The sequence below is a fragment of the Tetrao urogallus genome (assembly GCF_951394365.1).
Source record: "Tetrao urogallus genome assembly, chromosome: Z".
NCBI classification, from domain to species: Eukaryota; Metazoa; Chordata; class Aves; order Galliformes; family Phasianidae; genus Tetrao; species Tetrao urogallus.
The window spans coordinates 34,750,036-34,773,917 of record NC_136816.1 but is presented as its reverse complement, the minus strand read 5'-3'; the positions used below and the strand labels follow the sequence as shown (position 1 = coordinate 34,773,917).

The following is a 23,882-nucleotide window of genomic DNA, read 5'->3' as shown; positions in this document are numbered from 1 at the left end:
TATCTTTTATGCAATAATGTTTTTAATCCCTTGTCAGTTATAACCTGGTACAAAATCAACAGCGATGGCATTTGTCAGTTATCCACTGCCATCAGCCAACACAGCCAGTGTCTGAGAACAGGTCACTGTTTTGTTACCCCTGGTAGCACTTCATGGACATCACCAACAGGCTTATCTTTAACATCCTGTTTATCAGAAAGGTACACAAAGAAACTCTATTTTTCCCTGGCATCCAATAGATATTTTCAAATATTTGTATGAAGAAGATCATATGAGACAAGCTATAGATCTCTTGTCTTAAGAGCTGAGGTGAATGAACACAAAAGGCTATTTCTCCATCTTGCATCCAGACCAATTCTGTAGAAGTTGTGCAACATTTCTGCTGCAAAACTGTAGAAACAGTAGCTAATATATATACACACCAAAGAAAAATTGTACCAGAGACTGGAGATAAAACTCTAACTTTATTTTTGAACATCATATCCATTACTTTGTTTTGGCCATAGACTTAGTACTAATTCTACTATTTTTTCTATATAAGCACACATCTATACGTTTATACACATACGTATATCCCAACTAGACAAACAGTTTCTTGTAGTCAAAAACTTACTTGATTTTAGCAATGCAGCAAGTGTGTCTAAAGCAACCCTGTCAACATAACAAGAACAGTCAAACAACAAACAGCTGGTGAACTTCATCTACAACATTGCAAAGCTATATTAAAAAAAAAAAAAAAGTACAGCTAACAGATTTCTTTAGCATCTACCTAAATGTTTTCCTGGTTGCATTATACCACAGACTTGGCCTTACAATTTTCATTTTATTAAAATATCTTTTTTATATCTGAAATCTGATGGTGAAATTTTAAAAAAATCAACACTATATAAGCGCTCATTCTGCAAGAAACAGTATTAAGTGGCAACGCAATCTTTATGAGCTATATTTAAATGGATATCTCTAACATCTATGTTTTTATATTAGCAGTAGAGTAAGTATTTTGTAAAATAAAAGACACTGCTTTAGAAAACCATCAGACAAAATGGGCAGTTTATGAATATAGGGGCCTACTGCTCATCAATCTGTACTACAGTAAAAGATCACACAAGGTTTTTTTGCACATTAACATCTTGTCTCAACTAACTCAAGATGTACAACTAGAAAACTTACTTATTTTTACCCTCTTTGTAAGGATAGACTTCACACATCTGAACTCAGGCTATAAACAAGGATATCAAGATTACTCACATCATGGAATAGTAAGTTCATGTGTTTAATTTTAGCTGGGGCTTAAAGGGGCAGTGCTTGTTTTTTAAAACATACTCCACTGACCACAAGTATTATCTGTTTTAGATAACATAACACAGTTAGAATATGAACAACAATAAGTTATTATTTTGTTAAGCAGAGAAAAAATTAGTTTTCCCACAGGTATGCATTTAGAACCTTTCCTAGTATGTAATGAAAAGGCTATTTTCAGTAAGATACACTTACTTGTTTTTATCCTAACCTCTCCATACCCACATTCCCTTGCGCACACCCAAAAAGAAAAAAAAAAAAAAAAAAAAAAAAAAACACCACAAAACCAAAAAACCCACCCACAAAAGAGGATAAGTTTAGAATAAAATACCTAAAATACCTAATGCCACCATTTCAAAGTACTCAAAGAATTTTATTTGTTTTTACATCCTATTTATCCTGGCAGATGATGGTGCTTATTAATTGCTTTAATGTAGTACACAAAATCCTGTTACACTAATGCAACCCTAACATCACAAAGAAGATTTGGGAGCCAATTCAACAGACAAAAATTGATGGGATTGTCCTGATCAGTTTGTTCTTATATCAGGATAGCAGGTAGCACATGTACAGCTTGCTTGCAGGAATACTGGAGGTAAAAAATAACATTTGTACTCTTTTACATGGATGGTAACCAGACAATAAAATATTCTGTGTTACTCTATTGGATAAAACAGTCAGCTTTGTAGCTCTCCTTCCCAAATTTTTTCAAATCAAAAATGTAAGTTGCAGCTGATATCTCTAATATTCCTGCTCATTAAAGAATTTGAAACATGTAAAGTTTGTTTCAAATACTATACAAAGAAACATTACTTACTTCATAAGGCTAGTGTTCTTTTTACTAAAAGGTCCAATGATCTTAAACATCAGTTCAACCACTCCGTTCTTTCCTAAGGACACTGCATTTACAGCTGGAAGAGTTAAAAAACAACAACAACAACAACAACAACATTTTAATACAACACAACACGAAAGGCAAAAGAAAATCAATATAGTCAAACTAACATCCAGGCAATTACATTCCGAAATACAGAATGCTCATCACAACTCGACACTACCATTCACACAATCACTGTACAGACCCAATCCTTATAAAACTTTCAAAATAAAAAAACAAAATAAACAAAATATATTACTGCTATACAGATAAAATCAAACATTATTCCTAGTGCATGCTTCTGATTCCTTTGTTACTAAGATAAATCATTGAAATGATTTTTTCTTTGTGGAAAAAAATATTTCCACATTTTATTGAGACACCACGGTATCTAAAATTTTGAGACTACTAGGATCTGTGATCTGATAATTTCTTTTAGCACCAGGTTAAACATGTTTACCCACCAGTATCTGAAAGTCAAGCATTTGCTGTAAAAGACAAAAATGCCAACCAGCATTGCCCCACTTAATCTTTCCTGAACTAAATGTTCTGCATGCAGATTTTCAGAAAATGAAAAATAATAATAATAGAGTGAGAAAGGCACTAATTAAGAGAATAGTACTGAGATTGTTGTTCAAGGAACGCACACTGCATAGCCTATACAAGCACAGGAATTAAATTGCCAAATAAGCTCAGTAAGACACAGTCCTAGCAAAATAAGATGACCGCAACTAAGCAGAGAGAAAACATAATAAATGCTGCATTTGTGAAATTCAGTACTTGAAGCAACTTGCAAAGTCATCATCATTAGCAGCACTACTACAATACTGTCAAGTTAATTAAAATTAGCACTCCATTCTAGCAGCAAGCAAAAAGAAACCTTATGTAATGCTACCCAGCAAACTGAAATAAACTACTACTTTTCCCTCTTGTAAAGAGTGAGAAATACAGAAAGATAGATATGATCTTAGCAGAATCTGAAACAGAGACTCCCGTGTTCAGGCTAAAGTAAGTTTTTACCTAAGCTACATGATTAGTTCTATTAACTTTTCCCATTTAAAAGTATTTCACCTCATTACCTTACAGCTCAAAGGAAACAAAGCTTCCACACAAAGTATTGGGTCTTTACAAATTCTACATGCTAATCTTGTGAGTGCATCAAGTCAACTCTCTCTGAGGAATGTGATTATGTTTTCACCTTCAGACATGCATTTAAAAGGCTAAACGGCCATTTCAGCGAAACAGAAAAATTTTCAGCACATTTGAGGAGGGGCAGAGTAAGAACCACCCTATTTTCACCACTTCCTACTATCCACACAGACAATCTATTAGGCTTTTACGGAATAGTATTAGTTCAACTGAAGGACAGATACACAGAAAATAAGGGAAAGCTTAAATAGAAGTAAATTCCTAATTTAACTTAGCAGCCATGAGTTAAAGTAAAAATACAGTGAAAAGCAAAAACTCATGACACGTATAGAAGTGTTTTTGCATGTACAATGTGAGCATTCCTGGTTCAGATAATAAAGTGTCAGCATTTATGCCATCAAGTTGCATATAATTCATTACATGAGTTAAACTCACTGTACACTGAACAAAAAAACAAAGATATGCAAGAAGAATACATATGCTTCATAGATTTGACTAGACCTTGAAGCAAGCTGAGAATATAAAAATCAAATTCTTGGGTAACATAGTGACTAACAATTTAACAAGTATTCAGATGCTATATTTTAACCATGTCTGTGTAAAAAAAAAAAAAAAAAAAAAAAAAAAGGAATCACAAGGGAAAGAGTGATCTGCAGTACTTACAGTTAGTTGAATAAACTCTTAATACTTGAAGACATGGCAATATTAGCCTATGGTTCTGCAAATTCTGCTTCACTAAATTCAATGTTATGTTCAGGGCACCATTAATTCTCACTTTCATGCCAATCTTTTTGTCTGACATAAAATAAAAAAAAATCAGATCAATCAAATCAGTTTTGAAATTATCATTAAAATATGAAAGTTAAACGAACTGTCAATTCTTTCAAGAGACAACTTAACTCTGCATGTCTATTTTTATAAATTTTTCCTCCCCTCTAATCTAGTCCTCCTTTTTTTCTCCTCAACCACCTCTGAGTACAGGATGCTTTGACAGTAAAAAAGGGGAAAAAAATTATTATGTTTCCACTACAAAACTGCAAAGTTACTTAAATGTGTTCATTATTACCTTTTGGACCAACTTTTGCAAGAAGGGTATGAAGAAGCACCATTAATTCTTCGTTTGGTGGAGATTCTTTGCTTGCATTCAAAAGCAGCTGCAACAAGATCTGTGTCCCTCCTTTGGTGACCAAGATACTTGCTCTCCGACCACCACCTGGTAATCAAAACTCATTTGAGGCTGTCACAGCCAAAGAATAGTTAAATATCTAAACTATAATTATCAGAAAGAAAGACTTGCAATAGCAATGCCTGTAGCAATATTTTCTTCAAAGGTGACTGCATAAGTGTAAAAGCATGCTTATCTTGGACTTATAGCAATAGAAATTACTTATGGATGAAAGAGTATTTGAAAAGTCACTTCATTCTTTATGTTTTTTTGATTGTCCCAAAGCACAGAATGCATATAGTCTTAGCAAACTTCAGGGGGAAATAAATAAACTAATAAACAATTCTGCAGAAGAATGTGAGAGTATAATCACTGTTTGTTAATAAACACTTACCAACTGAGACTAATTCAATGAGGATATTCAATATATTTAGAATAGTTTGAGGATCTCTTGTATTCTGCAACAGAAATTAGACATATTTCTTTGCTTGATTTAGAAATCTAGTATTGTCTTAGATATCTGAAGCTCAAAAAAATTTCTCACAAAAAAAATCAAACAGAACATCAAATGTTACTGCCCTTATAACCATCCTACCTTATTTTAACCATAAAACCCACTAATATCTATTTCTTAATATGACACATTAACAGAAATATTTGAGAAAAAACGGGGAGAGAAATAATGAAGTATTAAGTACAATGCTTCAAGACCCTACCTAATCATTATAATTCTTTGAAAAAATCAAGTATTAGAGATAAAGAAGAATAACTACATATTTAATAATACCAAACCTAATTACAATACGAAAACCTGAAACGTCCAAGTAAACAAAGAGATTAAAAGGTTTTACCTCTAGGGTTGACAGGATAACTTCTATTGCACTGGAACCCTTAGAAGTCATCTCCTTCTTGGTTTTTTCTGTCAGTGAGAAAGAGGCAGTTTTTGTTTCAGTGTGTTAGCTACTGGAGTGATTCGTATTATATTATTAGACATTGTTGTCTTCAGATAGAACATAAAATTTAAGACATTCTGAAAAGTGAAGATAGCCTGAAAAGGACCAGCAATAAACAATATTTGAAAGACAGAGTAAGAAGCAGAGCAAAAGCAGCTGCAACTCAATACGAGTTCAATTCAGAGAATCATTTATGATGGGTGCTCTGAAAGTAATGCCTCCTATCCATTATGCCCACGACATCACAAGTGGATGCTGATGGTATGGCAGTGGAGCAGAACCTTCCCACCAATATTCTGTTACATTTTGTTGCTGTGTGACAGATGGAAGCAGAGGGGCAGTCTGACAAAATGGTGCCTGACACAGAAGTGTGTATGAAGCAAAGGTGTGTCACTGAATTCCTCCACGTGGAAAAAATAACGCTGACTGATACTTGCTGAGTATGGAGACCAAACAGTGGATGTGAGTACAGTGGGTGGTGTGTTCCAGCAGTAGTGACAGCAGAACATCTCCACCAATAGCACATTTTTGTGAGTGTGGCATGCAGGCTCTTGCTCATCAATGGTAAAAATGCTGAAAAATAGTATTTTGTAGCTGAGAATTTCCTCTTCACACAGTATTATTGTGCTCTTTATATCTGTTGTCATTTCCATGGAAGTAAATAGGATGCAACTTCAGTATATTAGTCTACTGTGGTAACACGTCACCTCCCAGCAATATTAAAACTAAAAATGAATCATTTTAAAAGTAAATAACTTATTCTTCATATGAAGATATTCTTCCAAGTATCAGTTTTGATCCTCTCACTATAAGAAAGATACTGAGACCCTGGAGCACGCCCACAGAAGAGCAACAAAGCTGTGAAGGATCTGGAGACCAAGTCTTGTGGGGAACAGCTGAGGAAACTGGCATTGTTCAGTCTAGAGATGAAGATGCACAGAGGAAACCTTACTGCCCTCTACAATTACGTCCTTCAATGAAAGGAGGAGGAGAGGATATGGGGGTCCATCATAACCAGTAGCAGAACTAAAGGTAATGACTTTAAGTTACAGCAGGAGAAGTTCGGGTTGGATATTCGGAAAAATTTCTTCCCAGAAGGAGTGGTGAGGTGTTGAAACAGACTGCTCAGAGATATTGTGGAGTCACCATTTCTGGAGATGTCAAGGAAACATGTAGATGTGGCACTTAGTAACATGATTAGTAGGTACACTGGTGATATGTAGACAGCTTAACCAGATGATCTCTAATTCTAAAAAAAGATAATCTCTTTTTCCAACTTTAATGATTCTGTGATTTATTAAAAGAAGAACACTTTCTTTTATATCAGTTTACTTGGAGCAGCTAAATATTTTACCATGTATCACATACATAAGTATCACATTAAGTGTCCTTACACTTAAACTTATTACTTAAATAACTGCGCTTATATATATTGTACTTTATGTACAATATAAATTACAAATAATATGCTGTACTGACAATACAAATTGTATTCAGTGTAGCCAGTACTATACCAGATAACATTAAGCATGGTCTTAGAAAAATCCATTACAGAAACAGATAGATAATAAAGCTCAGCAAGTAGAAGCAAAAATTAAAAGTCCAGCAAGTAAGAAACAGAAGGAGGAAGGCTCAAAGGGAAAACTATTAGAAAGAAAAAACTCAATTGTTTACCCTGACTCTGGACCAAATGAAGGATCTTTGCAGTAACATATCTGGCATTATCTGCTTCTCCCAATACAGAGTCCAAATTGATCTTCTCCAGCTGTGACAGCAAAGACATAGTCCGAGAACTGGTAGAAACACTAAAAGAAAGATTTTTTATCTTCATTTATATATTAACAGTAAGCATGTTATCAAATACTAGATCAGAAAATAAATAAAAACCAAATACCCACAACAACAACAGAAAAACCCAAACACTAAAAGCAGAAGTCCCAGAAGTCCCATGTGAAGAGTACACAGCACATCTACTTTCCTCCTGTAGTTTATACTGATTGGAAAACAGGTGTACTTCTTCACACAAGGGCTGCTCCAAAAGTGTCCTAACTGTTATACTGCTCCATGACCTACAAGTAGGTGCTGGTGGTACGGCAACAGCCTTTGAACATTCCCACCAATATAATGTTACACTTTGCTGCCATGCAACCAATGGCAACAGAGAGGCAGTCTGAAACAGAAGTGTGTATGAAGCAAAGGTGGGTAATACACATAGAAAAAACATGGTTCAAAACCCATTGATGCTCATCAGTGTTTACTGAACATCTGTGGAGACCAACTAGTGGGTGTGAGCATAATGAAGAGGTGAGTGGAGTGCATTAGCAGTGACAGAAGCAAAATAGACAGCTCCTGGCAGTTTCTATGACTAGTTTTCTTACAGGCTGGTCTTTCTGAAATGAAAAAAAAGATTATCATTCATAAGTAAGCCAGCGTTCATTAGCTAAAGACTTCCATTTTAAGTTTAAAAAAAAAATACAAAAAAAAAGCTTCAGGAAGTCCCCAGATGTATGATCAGAGTGTGGGTTTGTTTCGAACACAAGGAGTGTTTTGGCCTGTTTTGACATAGAATGTTTAATAACACTACTTGCCTTGCAAATGTACTTCACATCAATTATTTATAAAGACAGGTAGATTACACAGAAAGAAAGAATGTAAACATTTATAGTGCCAAAATAAAGTTTGTCTAGAAAACATTTTATCTCCTCTTCAGTTTCAGGCTATAACAATTATTTAGAATAGTTTTCAGATTCATATTTCTATAAGAAAGTGATTTTTAGACAAACTTTTAACATTTGAATTATAGTCATACTATTAAATAGAGGAGATTACTTTGAAGGAGAAACAAAAGTAACTCTACACATTTGTATAATTAAAATTCTGCAATAGTCAACAATAGATCATGTTACACACACACACACAGTCCTGACTGCTTGCAGTGGAAGTATATAAGATTGACTTTATAAATACAGTCAGTAGTATCTCTTATAATAATGTGGAATTATTACTTCTTCATTTGTATTTTCTATGTGTAAAAAGGCTTCATAAGCTATCACTGTTAAAAAAAAATAGTTCACATACAGACAAAAATGTTAAAATCAAGGTTTTTTTTTTAAAAAAAAAAAAAAAAAAAAAAAAAAGACAGCTAACAGCAAAGGTCATGCATCTGTGAAAGCAAACCAGTAATAGCTGCTGAAGAAAATGTTTCCAAAACTATTACTTTCCCACACTGACATCTAAATAAGCAGCACAATTTAAAAAACCCTTCAGATTATAGATGATACTTATAATCTTTTAACATCAGTAGTAAGGAGCAGCAAAACTAATTACAAAGCTTAAATCAACATCATTTGGTAGACTTCAATTTAAGAGTATTTTTTGATCTAAAATAAATGTCTTCCTCAAATATCACATAATGTGTATGATTAAAGCATAATCACTTCCAGTTCTTTCTCACCACCCAATATCAGGTTGAATAGTAGCAATAAAGCAACAATTATATGCCTAAGCTTTGTTCTGCTTCTTTTTACTCCTCTGTTTATTCACTGAACTCAAAACACTTCAAAATTAACCCAAATCCTGTCAATCTAATATACAGAGAGACTTTGAAAGGACATTAACTTCACCAGCTCCAAAATGAAACAAGAAAGCACCCAGCTAACTCACAAAGAAGCTATGGCTGGTGGGCAGGGGAGGGAGGGTGTGTAAGTAACTGCTGCTTTGTTATACCATTAGTCTAACAATGAAACACCTCCAGTTGCCAAGTAGGAAACTACTATGGATAGCAACAAAATGAAAGAAGAAACAGAAGTTGTTCAAAATATAAAATTAATTTAAAGAAATAACCACTTCAAAGCAAATCTGATTTTTTACTTCTATTCTAGCCAAGAATCAGCACTGGTACATGGAAGTAATATACCACTTAGAGACAGTTAATACCTAACATAATACCTTTAAACTTAGCAAAAGCTTTGAGGGGGCTAAGAAGGGTATATAATCCTCACTGTAGGCTACTATAACAATTTAATTCCAACAATTCAGAGGTATAATCTTCTCCTGGAGCTAGAACTTCTAGTAAGAGCAACCAGTGCTAACAGTTAGGTTGAAAATTGTTTTAGGCTATTCATTTTGCAAGAAGTCCTTGAGCAGAAATATAGCCAAATAGATTATACATCTTCATAACACCCAGTTAAGCATTCTTGAAAATGATAGCAGTACTAGAGTCTGCACTCAAATATGAATCAAATTCCTCTTCTAAGACTGAGTTTTTCCTCCTTAAAGTAGGAATTAGACTTCTATTAAATTCTACACTAATATACCTAGTGGTACATAATACTGTAATAGCTTTCAACGCCTGTACTGTAAATTGGAAGGGTTGTAGGACACAACTTATGATAGCCAGCCTGACCGACTACTCCTGTACACAGCATCACTGTGAGAACAAAATGCAGTCCTAATCTACTGTGGAAGCCTTTCAGGTACCTGAAATGTAAATACATATATCTTGTCAAATAAGCAACCCGGTATCTCTCTAGATAGATAGATAGATAGATAGATAGATAGATAGATAGATATAGAAGAGAGTTCTTCAAAATAAAGGAATTCAGTGTTCTTAATCCAACAGCTAGGTAAAACAAAGAAGTAATCAGAGTGGCACAATAGTAACTGTGTACTGTCGAACTAGATTTCACTTTAAGCTGCTGACATTCCAGAATCTCACAAGAACATCCTTAACATTGCAGCCAGCCTTTTGTAAGAGACTAGTTTTCCCACAGTGTAAAGAACCATTCTGTTTAAAAGAGACTTTTTCTTTTTACCTCACCCATTGTAAAACTTTCTTGTAAGAACACTCCATAGTCACTGAGGCTTACATAGCTTCCACTATTTGCAGTCATAAAGTCATAGCTACAGAACACCAGAATAAGCTTTGTGAGGTCACTGACACTATTCTCAAGAATATAAGCAAAATAGTTTGCTCTTCCTGATAGATATACAATCAACCTGTCCTTAACGGCCTGCAAAAACAGTGACAGAATAACAAAGACAACTGTACTGTAATGCTTTGCAAACTTTAAAGTTTTGATCACTGCAGTTGAACCTTAATATTTCTGTCCTTCCTCACTACAAATACGAATACCTACTGTTCTTTATCTGTCCCAATAATATTCCTCTCGAAATATAGTATCTTGCACAAATATTTCCATCAAATAGTTAAAAACCATTTTCTGCATTTCACAAAAGTACCTTGAAGTCATTTGGTCTCCTGCAATGTTTTGCAGATCTTTTGAGATACAAGTTGTCTGCAATTTTAAGAAGTACTCCTCTCTTTCACTTCATTAGCTGAACCTCATAGTATTTTCATTCAGTTATGACCAGTAGAAAAAAAAAAGCATATCCAGAAAAACTCTGCACCTTTTTTTTTTGTGATAGTGAATGACTGCTACCACTTCAGTCACAGCTGTATTCTAGGATACTTAAATGGAGAAGCAGCCTTATCTTCTTGATGGCAGTATCATACACAGAGATGTCTAAAACTTCATTAAAATAATATGTACATACTATTTAATGCCTCTGCCTCTGTCCTGCTCATAGGAACTATTCCCCACATGAAACACGAGATAAATTCTCAAGACATCTCAAAACACATTTGCCTGTTGAAAGCATCACCTGTTTTGTTAACTCTTCCAGAAACCTATGCAAAGACCAGAAGCGACTGATCTACAGTTTCTTCTCCCTCACTTTCACAGACACAAGAACTACATTTGCTATTTCCATCCTTCTGCACGTAGCCTAAAACCTATGAGCTGTTAAGCCAACAAATAACTTCTGGGAAAGATCTAGGCAACCTTTCTTTAAGCATCTTGAAATGAAGCTTAGCAGACGTTTTTGATTGTATGTACTGCAAGTGGTCTGTACAATGGAAGCAGTTACCCATACAGCAAAGAGTGGACTGCAGAGGCCAATACATGAAAAACAACTTCCTCAACAAGAAAACACCTTTTCTAAGTAAGTCCTTTCATTGCAGTGACGTTCATTCCAGCCCCACCAACCTCCATAATGTTTAAGCATTCCTACTGTGATTATGAAAAAGTACTAGATGCACAACTCGCCATTACCCACTGTGTAGCACTTTTACCAAACTATGTGCAAACACCTAAGTGTCTGCTCAAGATGAGAAAGATAACTAACATCTGTCACAGCTGTAATCAAACATCAGTTATCTCAGAATAGTTTTAGGCTACTCATCTTTAAGAAGTCCTCCAAAATAACAGTCAAATGGAGGAAGTCAGTTTCCTGACTGTATTTACTTTCTCTGAAATCACTGTTTGCTGCTAGCCAATACATTTACATATCAGGAAATGTTTTCTTTCTCTACAGCAAAGCCTTGTGCATTCCAGCATGCTATGTGCAGTAAATCCAGTGTGCCTGCAAAAAGTTGATTTAAAGTAAGGTAGAATTCTCCCTCCCCTCCTCCTCCCCAAACCCCCTTCTTTTTTTAATCTAATCAAACCATTTCCAAAACTGACTTTCCTTTCAACCATCCCCAGTTACCACTGTCTTCAGAAAGATGATATTCTAGATTGGTTCACTGTTATCTCTGGAAACAATCAATCACTTTTGTGTGTGTATGACTTAAGGAAAAATTATTTTCAGTTACAGGGAATGAAAGAAAAATAATAATAAAAAAAAACTTAAGTGGCCATTCTGCAAAAATATAATTTTCTTTAAATACTTTATGTACTACAGTCAGTAATGTTTCCAATAATATCCATGGCTAAGAGATTGACTCTGCATATGATAATGTCTAAGAAACTGATACATCCTAAGCAATAAACATGTTTCTTTACTGTTTTTTTGGTTACAACTTTTGCACAAACAAGAATAATCAGTCTTTAACATCAAGATGATGTTACTACAAGAAACAAAACATAAGACTAATCCAAATGTTTTCACTTAAATTTTTATATAACCCTCTTACAAATTTTAAATCCACCCCAAGATATAAGATTTATCCAGAGCACAGCAAGTACTTCTCACAAATTCGTTCACTCATTTAGAAAAGAACTGGAATTTCAGAGGACTATGATTGAAGCCAAAATAGCCTATTTTGTTGCACTAAGAATTTTTCTAAAACACCAGATCAGATGGTTTGATGAAACAAAATGGTTCAACCTGTGCTAGCTCAAGAAAAGAATAAAACTGTAAGTCCTTTAGCAGTTTCTTGATGTTGTGTAACTGTGACATGGTCTTCCACAGTTAATCACATAGCTTTTTAAAATGTTAAGATGAGCTATCAGAAAAGTAACAAACTCTTCTGTAACTTCATTTGCTCGTGCTGTTGGATTGTAGAATTGTTGTATAACAACATTTTGTGACTTCCTGTGCAGTATTATAAAGTTATCCTTTAATTCCTTCAGTAAAAATGTTTTGTATGTTTCACCAGTACCTGCATGAAATTATGAAATTAATTGCTATTTCTTTCAATGAAATAAAATGCATATTAACATACATATGGATATATCTGAGAATAACTGCTGGAGCATTTTAAGTGTGAAAAATTATGTGTTAAAAGTGAAGTTACGTTATGCTAATCAATGTAAACTTCCTCAGAAGGAACAGTGCTCTGGGTGTGATCCCACCAGGGCAGAGTCGAGGGAGAGCAGAATATCAACTCACTCTCATAAGGGATAAACAATATTTTATTTAACATAAAGATTGCTTCTTTACAAACCTCAAATGTCTTGATTCTGAGAGGTCACTAAACTCACCTTTTTTCTGATGATGCTTTTACTTTGTTCATATCGGAAATCTTATTCTTCAAATCACCATCTCCAATAACCTGGAAGATATTAAACAATCACAAATTATTGATATCTATTACTATTTATTGTTCATATGTTATTAATATATTGAACGTCTCTGCATTAGGAATGCTAGATTATTCACACTGATCATGTTCTCCACACAGACACGAGCTCTTTCTCTCTTCAATCTATTTAACATCACTTTTAAAATATTGTAATGTAAGTATGAGCTGTAGTTCCACATTATGATTTAGTCCTACCAAGCTCTGAGTTTGATTATAATAAAACAGAAATTAATGTCAACAGATTTAACAGGCCGTATTTTCATTCCCATAACTGTAAATCATCAAACAAAGCTTCTGCTGAAGCTAATACATGCACTTTTAAAAACTTTCTGGATAATGTGGGATATCACAAAGTACTTATTTCTGACAACTATTCTGCACATCTACGGTAACAAGGAATAGCACCACAGCAAGAAGCACAGAGTGTCTCGTGTTCTTATTTAAGCAAGACCTGAATACATTTCTTGGACAGAAACCATACCGTGCTAAGGACTCAATTTTCCTATCCTTTTAAGGACATAGTGTCCTCAGGGTACACTGCTTCCTCAAACAGTGCCTCTGAGCAATTAAGGTTGCAGTCTACAGGACCATTAACTGAACCTCAGTACTTCCATTTGAGGTCTAATATGAATAATAAATACTCCACTGTGACAACAACAACAAACCCAGAAACGTAACATCAAAATCACAATGGTGTACTCAAAAGGGCACAGGTTAGTTTTAAGACAGGTGACAGGATAAAAAGGGGCAAAAAAAAAAAAAAAAAGATATTCAAAGATAGAGGTGGTGAGACGATATTGCACTTATTCTCTTGGGAAATGACAGCAAGAAATATGCACAGCCCGTAGACAAATTTGTAAGACTTTGTTCAGCTATATAATAACCAATTTTTGATTACTGCCAAATTCCAGTGCTTAATTCCAGATGCTAAAAGTCTAAAGCAGGTGAAGTATGAGGGAAGTTTGTTTCAAAGCTTACCTGAACACAGAATCTTCTTAAAACCCAGTAAGCAATTGCTCAGCTTTTCAAATATTCCAGCTTCACTCAAGTGAACAGCTGTCATAGATTAGTTCAAGTGACCTTCAGGTGCACGCTATCTTGGCTTCCTTTAAAGAAAATGAATAGTTAAAGGAGAATAGCTGTGTTCACCACAAAGCAGACAGTATGACAAAAAATACAGTTGGGACTATTCAATCCAGACTGCAGGTCTTACTTCAGGGGTAATATATTAGATTATTGAATTCAAGTAGCCAAGCGCTGTTTAGTTTGCAATGCTGACCTGCTGTCATACGGATGATTAACAGCCTGACAGTGCCAATACTGTCTATATATTATACTGTGCAGAAATACCTTACAAGTGGAGCCAGCAACACAGTTGAACTATGCTGAACAGCAAGGTCTTAATTTCTTGACTCTAAATTCAACATAGAATACTGAACTTTAGTTAGTGCTAAGATACAAACAGTCTGGGTCAAGCAGGTAAAAAAAATAAAAATGAACACCTAAACACAAACACACACACACACACACACACAGAGCAAAAAGGATCAGGGACAAAAGAACAAACACACTACATAGCAGCAATTCAGAGGGTTGAGTAAAGTAACTAATTATCTCTCTAACATTCTACTAGATGATGCAAGAAGTCACACACTGATATTAAAACTTTAAATGCTATGCTTAATTTGAAGAAAGGATTCCTAGGAAGGTAAAGACAACAAATAAATGGGACATAGCTAATGCAACTTGTTTGCCAGTGATAGCATAGAAAAGAGTAAACTACCAGCAGTCACTGCACACTAGGAAGAACAACCAAAAGAAAATAAATAAATAAAAGGAGTAAACCAGAAGGGAGTAGAGGGTGATGAGTACTTAAATTTCAAGTTGGATTCTGTGGAATCTCCCACGGTCATTTCATACAGCCTGTGGAACAGTATCAAATGGCAAATTCCTTATAGTAAATTTCTTCAGGCAGCTAAAGTTCAAAATCAGAAGCTGTACTTACGTAACAATGCAATGCTAAGACACATCTAACTTCTTGTAGTCCATTTCATTACTTTCACCTTACCCATTCCCCCCCTAAAAGTAACAACATGCCTGATGTGACATGTATTTGCTTTCCTCTCAAAGTGAATTCTTTGTCATTGAGCCACCAACTCAGCTTCACTAATCTTTCCAGTCCTATGAAAGGTATGGGAGAATCCTAATCAAAAGGGCAGAAGATACACCCAGTACCTCTCATAAGCTTCAGGATGTGCTGAAATGCAAGCACAACACAGAACCTGCATTCCTGCTTGTTAGACAAACCGCCACAAAGCTATTACATAACAGCTTTCCTCATTTTATAAAATTATTTTCTTCTGTTCAGAATAACAGCTAACAGCCACCACTTTATTCACACCTCGCATCCAGGGCTGTTGAAAGGCAGTGCCTTGTAGACTACTGAGACATGTAACACAATCTACTTCAATGCTAAGTTGATTTCTACATTAGATGAACACCAAGATGCTCAGCATCTCCAAGACAGTAATAGCTCTGGTCAGACATTGAGACAGGATTCACAGGAAATATTATTGACATCAGTTAGGTAGCAACTGTGCGGAGAGGGAAAGGACAATTAGTAATTCTGGCACAGTGCTCTTAATATCGTGTATTAATTCCATTCCACTAGTACAAGTGACATGACCTCAGAATTTCTGGGAGAAAACACAGAACAATGATGAAACAGTCACTGAATCCAGGTGTTACTATCCACGTTTATGAAAAACCTCAAACCCACTTCTTGCGTGAATAAAGAAATTTACAGATTTAAGCTTTTCTTTGTTGACTGCCAGGTTTGACAATTCCCTTTTTTCTATGATCTCCCAAGACCACACAGCAAGTGCTCATGTTACTTGTTATCCAAAGCCTTCAAAAGGGACATCAGCTTCTTCCTTGGTCTCACTCAGCCACATCTGTTGAGCAGAAAAAAAATGTTTCTGATACTTTTGTGAATCTAAATGCACCAGTTTTGGGGAAGTGGCACCTAAAATACTATCTGTTTCAAAAGAAAAAAAAAAAGCAAACAAATGAGAACTCTCCTCACTAAAATCAGGTAATTTCCCTTGGTTTGTCTTACATACTTCTTCATTTTCACACAAATATCAGGAATCATAGAATGGTTTGGTTGGAAGAGACCTTTAAGATCATCTAGTTCCAACCCCCTGGTTGGGAGGCAGGGAAACCTCTCTCTAGACCAGGTTGCTCAAAACCCCATCCAGCCTGGCCTTGAATGCTTCCAGGTAGGGAATACCATAGTGCACTAGAAACCACCAAGAAACCACCAAAATCATCAACTTTACCATTCACCTTCACAGAATCACAGAACTGTGGGGACTGGAAAGTACCTCTGAAGATCACAAAGTCCAACCTCCACTATAGCAGATTCTCTAGTAGGCATCCAGATGGGTTTTGGATATCTACAGAGAAGGAGACTCCACAGCCTCTCTGCGCAGCCTGCTCCAGCACTCAGTCACTCTCACAGTGAAGAAGTGAAGTGAACAAGTCCCTCCCTGGAATTTCCTGTTTCTACTCATTGCCCTTTCTACTTTTGCTTGCATCAAGAGCCTGCCCTCATCAATTTTACTCCTGCACTTGAGAAGTTCATAAACAGCGATAAGAACCCCGCTCAGCCTTCTCACCTACAGACTGAACAGTCCCAGGTCTCTCAGCCTTTCCTCATACAGGAGCTGCTCCAGGCCCCTCATCATCTTTGTCACTTTTCACTGGAATTTGTCTAGGAGATCCATGTCTTTTTTGAACTGGGGAGTTGGAGTATTTAGGGCTGAACAGTAGGCCTTGAACCAAAGCAGACCTACAGATGAACCTCACAACCAAATGCTATACCAAACATGCAATGCAATATTTATCTTTTTTTGCTGTTTTAACATTAATATATATATAGATGCCAATCAATAAACATCTCTTGTAACACCAGCAACACTAACCAGAGCGGACTTTTCTTTATTTACAGGCAAGTTTACGAGGGAGTAAAACCTTGTGAACAGTGAGATCAGACAACTGACCTTGTTGAGAAGAATGTGGCTAAAGCCCAAACAGATAGTTACTCCCCTGGTTCATCCTTGAGCAGTGGAATCCAACAGGAAGATAATACAAAATATTCCCGCACTTGAAATTATGCAAGCTTGTTTATCCAGCAATATAAAAACTGGACCCCATTTTAGTGAGTTCAGAGACCTCATCTACAAGTGGACACACTGTATAGGATGTTCTAATTGCTGAAAAAGGCCCTCCAAATCCTCTCTGCAACCAGAGTTCCCTGGCAATTGCAGATTTGGATGATGGCAAAGTATTTGAGCAATTGATGATGTATCTTTCTTAATCACTATAGTTTATCTTGCAGAGTAATAACTAGGTTCATTAGCTTATTCTTTTATATTCTTTTTGTATCCTTTCACCTTGTTTTGTTTTATTCTTGCTGTACTATTTCACTTATTATTTTATTTTTTTAATGTAAGTAAAGATAAACTTATTTAATTTGATGCCTGTGTTCTTTATGCTGATCCCAACCACTGGCAGAAGAGGAGCCCAGAACTGGACCCAGCAGTCCAGACTTGGCCTCACCAGGACAGAGTAGATGGGGAGACCTCAACCTGTTGGCCATGTTCTTTCTATTGCACCTCAGGATACCACTGGCCTTGTTGGCCATAAGGGCACACTGCTGGCTTATGGCCAACATGCTGTCTACCAGGATTGCTAGGTTCCTCTTCGCAGAGTTCCTTTGCAGTAGGTCAACCCCTAACCTGTACTGATGCATACAGTTATTGGTGTATAGGTGCAAGACTGTACACTTGCTCTTGTTGAATCTCCTTACATTCCTCTCTTCCCAGCTTTCCAGCCTGTGCAGGTCTCACCATCAGCCTCCTCCAACCATCAGCAAACATGCTGAGCATGCACGCTACCCTTTCACTCAGGTCACTGATGAAAATGTTGAACAAGATCAGACTCAGCACTGACCCCTGGGGAACACTGCTAGCTACAAGTCTCCAACTAGACTCTGCCAGTCAGTTAGTTCTCATCATCTGCCTAAAAATGAAAGTGGAAATTAAAAATTAAAAAGTAAATCTTAATACTTCATATGCTCGGTCACAAAGGTATTCTTGCATCTTCTTTAAGATTCTGATACTTAAATCAACACGTATCAGGATAAAACTTTCTAAGCACTCTGGAAAGTCATTTTAAAATAAAATTGAAGATATCAAATTAAACCCAAAGCAGTAACATACATGCCTCACCTGTATAAGAACTTACAGTCAAATGCATTAATTATTTTCTTCCCTCTCTTATTTCCCATTAATTGCTAGTGGGCATTTAAAAGCCCATTAGACCAAATTCAAGCCTTACACTAACTTTCTTATAAAGCAAAAATGCATGATCACAGTTGTATAGTCTACACAACAACACTGACAAAAATGTATGCATCTAATATGTGAAAGACACAACAAAGAATACAGAACAAAAGTACTGACAATAAGTCAGTACTGAGCATTTTTACTACCATTTTCTTAACATCATATATGAAAAATTCTCATGTATTTCACCTCACATCTGAAGCTCAAGATGTTTAATTTATGCAATAGCAGTCCTACTTTAATATTTCAGATATCTTCCCCCCATTCTTTGCCACTGAAACTTGAAGTTTTTGATACATATATACCTGCCAGTATACACATGCTAGTGGAGACCAAAGTGAGTAGCACTGGTCAGCTGGAGCAAAACAACTGCCACAAAAACAGAGGTGCTGAGAAGTGGCACATGTAAAACATGCCAGATGAAGCCAATGCCTGAGTCCCGCCGAGGTTGAAAAAGCCCTGAAACTTTTATGCTAGAGTCCTGTTATTAAAACTCTCTTTTAGAGATAATCTGCTTGGCTACTGACGTTGGAAGACATTTTGAGTTTATATAAGCTAAATTCATATACATAATTGAGCAAAATATTTTAACATAGGAATGCTGTTCATGGAAGAATAAATGTAATTAAAAACATTAAAATATCTTATAATTTTCTTAAAGTTAAGAAAAAGAGTCCTTAAAAAAGCCAAATACTTCTGAAATTAATCCTAGTTAATACTATGACTTTCCTGCAAAGTACTCTGAAATTACATTCTCAAGACAGTTCACTAGATCTCTTTATCAAATCAACGGGAAAATCAAAAATGAAAATAAATATGCACAGCCTACTGATATCCTTCAGTTTGCTCTTCTTATAGGATATTTAGATTTCTCCATTTCTTTTTGCCAGAAACTCTTTTTCTTAACAAATTTACTTTACATTTTAAGGCCTGTACTTCATTGAGCCTTCTCAGTATTTCAGAAATGCATTTTATCACAATAGATGAGTTTTAACTATCAGATTACAAATCATATGAGGAGATAAAACCACAATTTCAATATATAAATCTGGATCATTAAGTCTGTAAAATCTTTAGAAACATTTACCTCTACATACATTTCCATGCCTTGGTTTGCATTTAAAAATAGGTGCATCCTATCTTTAAGATAAGCACAAGAAGTGCAGAGCAAACAAAATATTTCTTTGCTATTTACCACATAGTAGAAGCAAGCAGCTGAGCAAAATAATTGTAATTTTTACAATCAAAAAGACAAATCTAATATGTGAAAGACACAACAAAGAATACAAACTTCAGAGGATAAAACAGTATAAAATAACAGAAAATAAAAATAGACGAAAAAACAGACATGAAATAAGAAACAATGTAATGATTTAGAACTTCGTAAATGCAAGGCAGCAAAAAGTTGTGAAGTCAGAGCTCTACTAAAACCTGTTCATGGCTCAGATGATTGACTGTATTCTTCAGTGTGCTTCCAAAGGACAGTCCTATCACTCACATAAGGGCATGTGACCCCCCCCTTCCCTATACTTCCCCCACCCAGCAGAGCTTAAAACAGAAGCAAATAGGCCTTTGATAGGACAGCATTTCACATACCACAAAGTCTGAAGGTGTTTATGGATCAAAATACTCCTTCCTTTCCAAGACCCTGAAAAAATCTGTTTGAACACAACTTCAAAGAAAAATCAGTTACTGCCTTTTTCTTGTACCCACTGTTATAAATATTTATATTAGAAAACAAAGTCAGCTGATTAGTTTACCTACTGCTGCATTATAACAAAGTGCTGACTTTCCAATGTGACTAGATAAACTGCAATATATACTCAGACATTTAGAACAACACACACTAAGCTCCATAAGAGACTGAAGCAGCAAAGCTCTGTGCAGCAGCCTGTCGACTATGTCATGCAGCCTATTACCACCAGCTATAAAAACCAAGTCTGATATATTCTGTCTAAAAAGCTGTAAATATCTAAGTCATCTCCCTTTAAAAAAAAAATCAATGATCAAAACCAACACACAGAGTCACTCAACAGAAAAAAAGCAAATTAAGAAAACTGCACTTAGTTTCTTGCATAGAAAGACACTCCTAGAAAGTTACCAGCACCCGATATCCATACTCCTCAAGACATGAGGAACTTGTCATCGTCATGCTTAGAGTATCACATTCAAAGCTTGCTTGATTTAAGATGATAGAAATATTGCGAAAGTCAGCTGCTTATCACACAGATAACATAACCTCTTCATCAGGCAAAAGGTGAGTGGTACAGGGCCAGGAGGGGAGCTTGGAGCAGTAAAAATAGCCAGGAGGAGAAGGACTATCATTAGTCTATCATTATATTAGACTACAGACTATATATCTAATATATAGATTATATTAGACTATCATTATCATTAGTAGAAACAAAGCACTTCCCTCCACCGAGTCCTGAACAACAAGTGGAAACACCAGCAATTTTCCTGATTTCTTGGCCACGTCTCGACAGCTCACTGCTATACCTCTGAGGTGCCTGCGAACATCAAACTCAGTGTCTGGTTTTCTAGATCACACTGTCAAAGCAGCTCAGGTAGGTCTACAAAGACATCAGGCACCCACACTTGTTATTTCACCAGCTGAGCAATGAGAAACCCCAATGGAGGAGAAAAAAATTAAAAAAGCAAACAATGGCTCCACATTGGAGACTTAAAAACTGAAACATATTTCCAGCTCTTAAAAGATAAAGATGATTCTGCTAATTAGTAACCAGAAATAAAATCATGTCACAATCCATAAAATCTCTCAGCAACCATTCACATTCTCAAAAATCTGATTTGTACACTTGGCCTGTTAACTGTAGGTGAAAGTTATAACAGTAATGCCTCTCCCCTCCAGTACACACAACACTGGACAACACTTCTCTAAAATGATAGGACTTTTTTAAACATTCAGCAAAACTCTCACATGTGTCTCCCAATGTATTAAGCTTTTGGGATAACACCTTCAGAACTCATCTCCAGAGCTATTGCAAAAGAAAGGAAGCACCCTTGTCCACAACTTTCAGCCTCTTTGTGTAGAGCTGTTACAAAACTATCCACATATCATGTTGAACTGTCCCTGTATCTAGGACACACACTGAACAGCTCATAATCTCCTTGATGCTTAGCACTGGATATCAGACATAAAGCTGAGCATAGTGGCAGGGCTTGAAAACAGGCCCAGAGACACGCTGCCATTACAAATCCCTCCTAAGCACTATCAAAAGCAGCTGCCTTGCTCGGCACTCACACACTCATTCCAAACTTCCTCTCTAAGTTCCTTAAGGAGTTTAAATGCTTCAGTTACTGCAGTCATTACTCCAGAGCATAAGTTGAATAGCACTCAGCTCCTTCAAACATTAGCAATCCATATCACGGGGGCAACCTCTTAAGAGCAAGGGGCTCACAGATAGTGGAAATATGAGAAAATTTTCAACTTACACATGTCAAGAGGAAAAGAGCAGATGGCTGCCAGACACCTTCAGCAGAAATACAACCATGCCCAGAACCTGCCTCCCATCATGAGCCATCATAAGACATGCTGCTGACAAGTTGTTGGGCAAGTGCAAGCTGAACATCTTCTCTAGGCTGAAATCCAAACACAGGGTGAAACAGCAAGCTGTTCTACCAGCCCAGAGGGCTTCAAACCTCCCTGAGGCCTCCCTGGTCTAGCTGGAGCCTCTTACACTTAATTTTGGATAGGGGTAAACTAACTGCAACAAAAATCAGCCAAATGCTTCTACAAGACAACAGTGTATTTTTGTTTGTACACAAACCAGACCACCTAGAAGACAAATTTAAGTACCTCAAATCGGACAACTTCAGCACGAGCACTGCCCCCTGTGGTTGGGTGCCGCTTCACACAAACACCCACACTTAGTACTCCTTATTCTGCCATCCTCGCGTTGCTTTTTGGAAGAATAAAAACAAAGCTCAAAAAAAAAAAAAAAAAAAAAAAAAAAAAAAAAAAAAAAGTTCTTAAGCTGACATAAAAATAAACTCACAACAATGAGCTAAGACACTAGAAATGAAGCGTTTTATGTGACAAAATGCCCTTGATGTTACACAGCAAGGTCTCCAGAAAAGGAGACTGCCTTGCTGCTCCATCACAGACCCAAACAGCAATAAGAGAAGCCAGCGCAGAGCGCACTTGCTCACAGCAGATGCTGAGGCGCTGCCTCCTGCTGCACCCTCAGGGCCTGCCGACGGACAGAACAGTGTCTGCGGTGTCACCGTGCGGCAGTGACACGCAGCGCTGCGCTGCCAGCCTCAGCAGCAGGCGGCCCTCCATGCAGCATAGCGCAGCTCGCACGCCGCCGATCTATTGGAGTACTGCTGCTGGGAAACACTCCTAGCTGGTAGCTGACTTCCTCGAAACGGACGCATAGACACACAAAGCCTGCGCTAAGACAAGCCTATCTAAAAGTTTCAGAGTGTTTTTACCTCGCAAGGGTACGCAGAACCTCACCTCTGCCCCACGGCACGATGCCGAGCTTACAGCTGGCGGTGACAGGTTTACTCACATGTCTGAAACAACAGCCGGCACTAAGGAAAAACACCACTTCCCCACCGCAACGCGCTACTCGCTGCTTAGCTTCTCTCCGAAGCGCTCGCAACGACACCTGCAGCATACAGCTATGCCAAATTCCCACGAGCGGTAATGAGAAGCAAAGCAGCGCACGAAGGAAGAAGCAGCCGCGGCCCCGTGCCGTGCCCACGCCGACTCGCGCAACACTGACAGGCCGGGCCCCGCTGCACCAGCGCCCCGGGCAGGCCAGCGGAGCTGCGCGCAGGGAGACGAGCACGGCGCCTACCGCGGGGTCAGGCGGTTTCCGCAGGCGGATGCAGGCAGCGCGCATCGCTGGATTCCAGGCAGGCCCCGCAACCACGTTCCGCCTCCGCCGCGGCCTCGGCCCCGACCCCTCCCCGCAGCGCGCTGCCCCGCCCGGCCCCGCCCTGCCCCCACTGTCCGTCCCGGGACTTCACCTTGGCCGTGGCGGGCCGCGGGCGAGGCGGCAGAGCGTGTCCCTTATCCCGCGGCGCTGAGGCCGGGGCCGCGCCCCGCCGGTCTCATCCGCGCGGCGGCAGGAACCTGCCGGCACACAGCGCGACACGGAGCCGCCCGCCGCGCCCCGGCCCTGCGCAG

General features: G+C 37.4%; 1 protein-coding gene across 1 annotated transcript in view; it reads right to left on the bottom strand.

The window, feature by feature from the left end:
- The window catches only part of AGTPBP1 (ATP/GTP binding carboxypeptidase 1), a gene marked incomplete at both ends in the record, with an annotated part of 56,763 nt that extends 33,168 nt beyond the window's left edge, over positions 1-23,595 (bottom strand). The window contains 9 exons of the mRNA XM_079548180.1: positions 614-651; positions 2,117-2,210; positions 3,989-4,120; positions 4,392-4,538; positions 4,885-4,948; positions 5,342-5,409; positions 7,118-7,248; positions 13,210-13,280; positions 23,470-23,595. Coding sequence (XP_079404306.1) covers positions 614-651; positions 2,117-2,210; positions 3,989-4,120; positions 4,392-4,538; positions 4,885-4,948; positions 5,342-5,409; positions 7,118-7,248; positions 13,210-13,280; positions 23,470-23,595 — 871 coding nt within the window. The remainder of the gene's footprint in view (positions 1-613; positions 652-2,116; positions 2,211-3,988; positions 4,121-4,391; positions 4,539-4,884; positions 4,949-5,341; positions 5,410-7,117; positions 7,249-13,209; positions 13,281-23,469) is intronic.
- Positions 23,596-23,882: the final 287 nt, after the last annotated feature.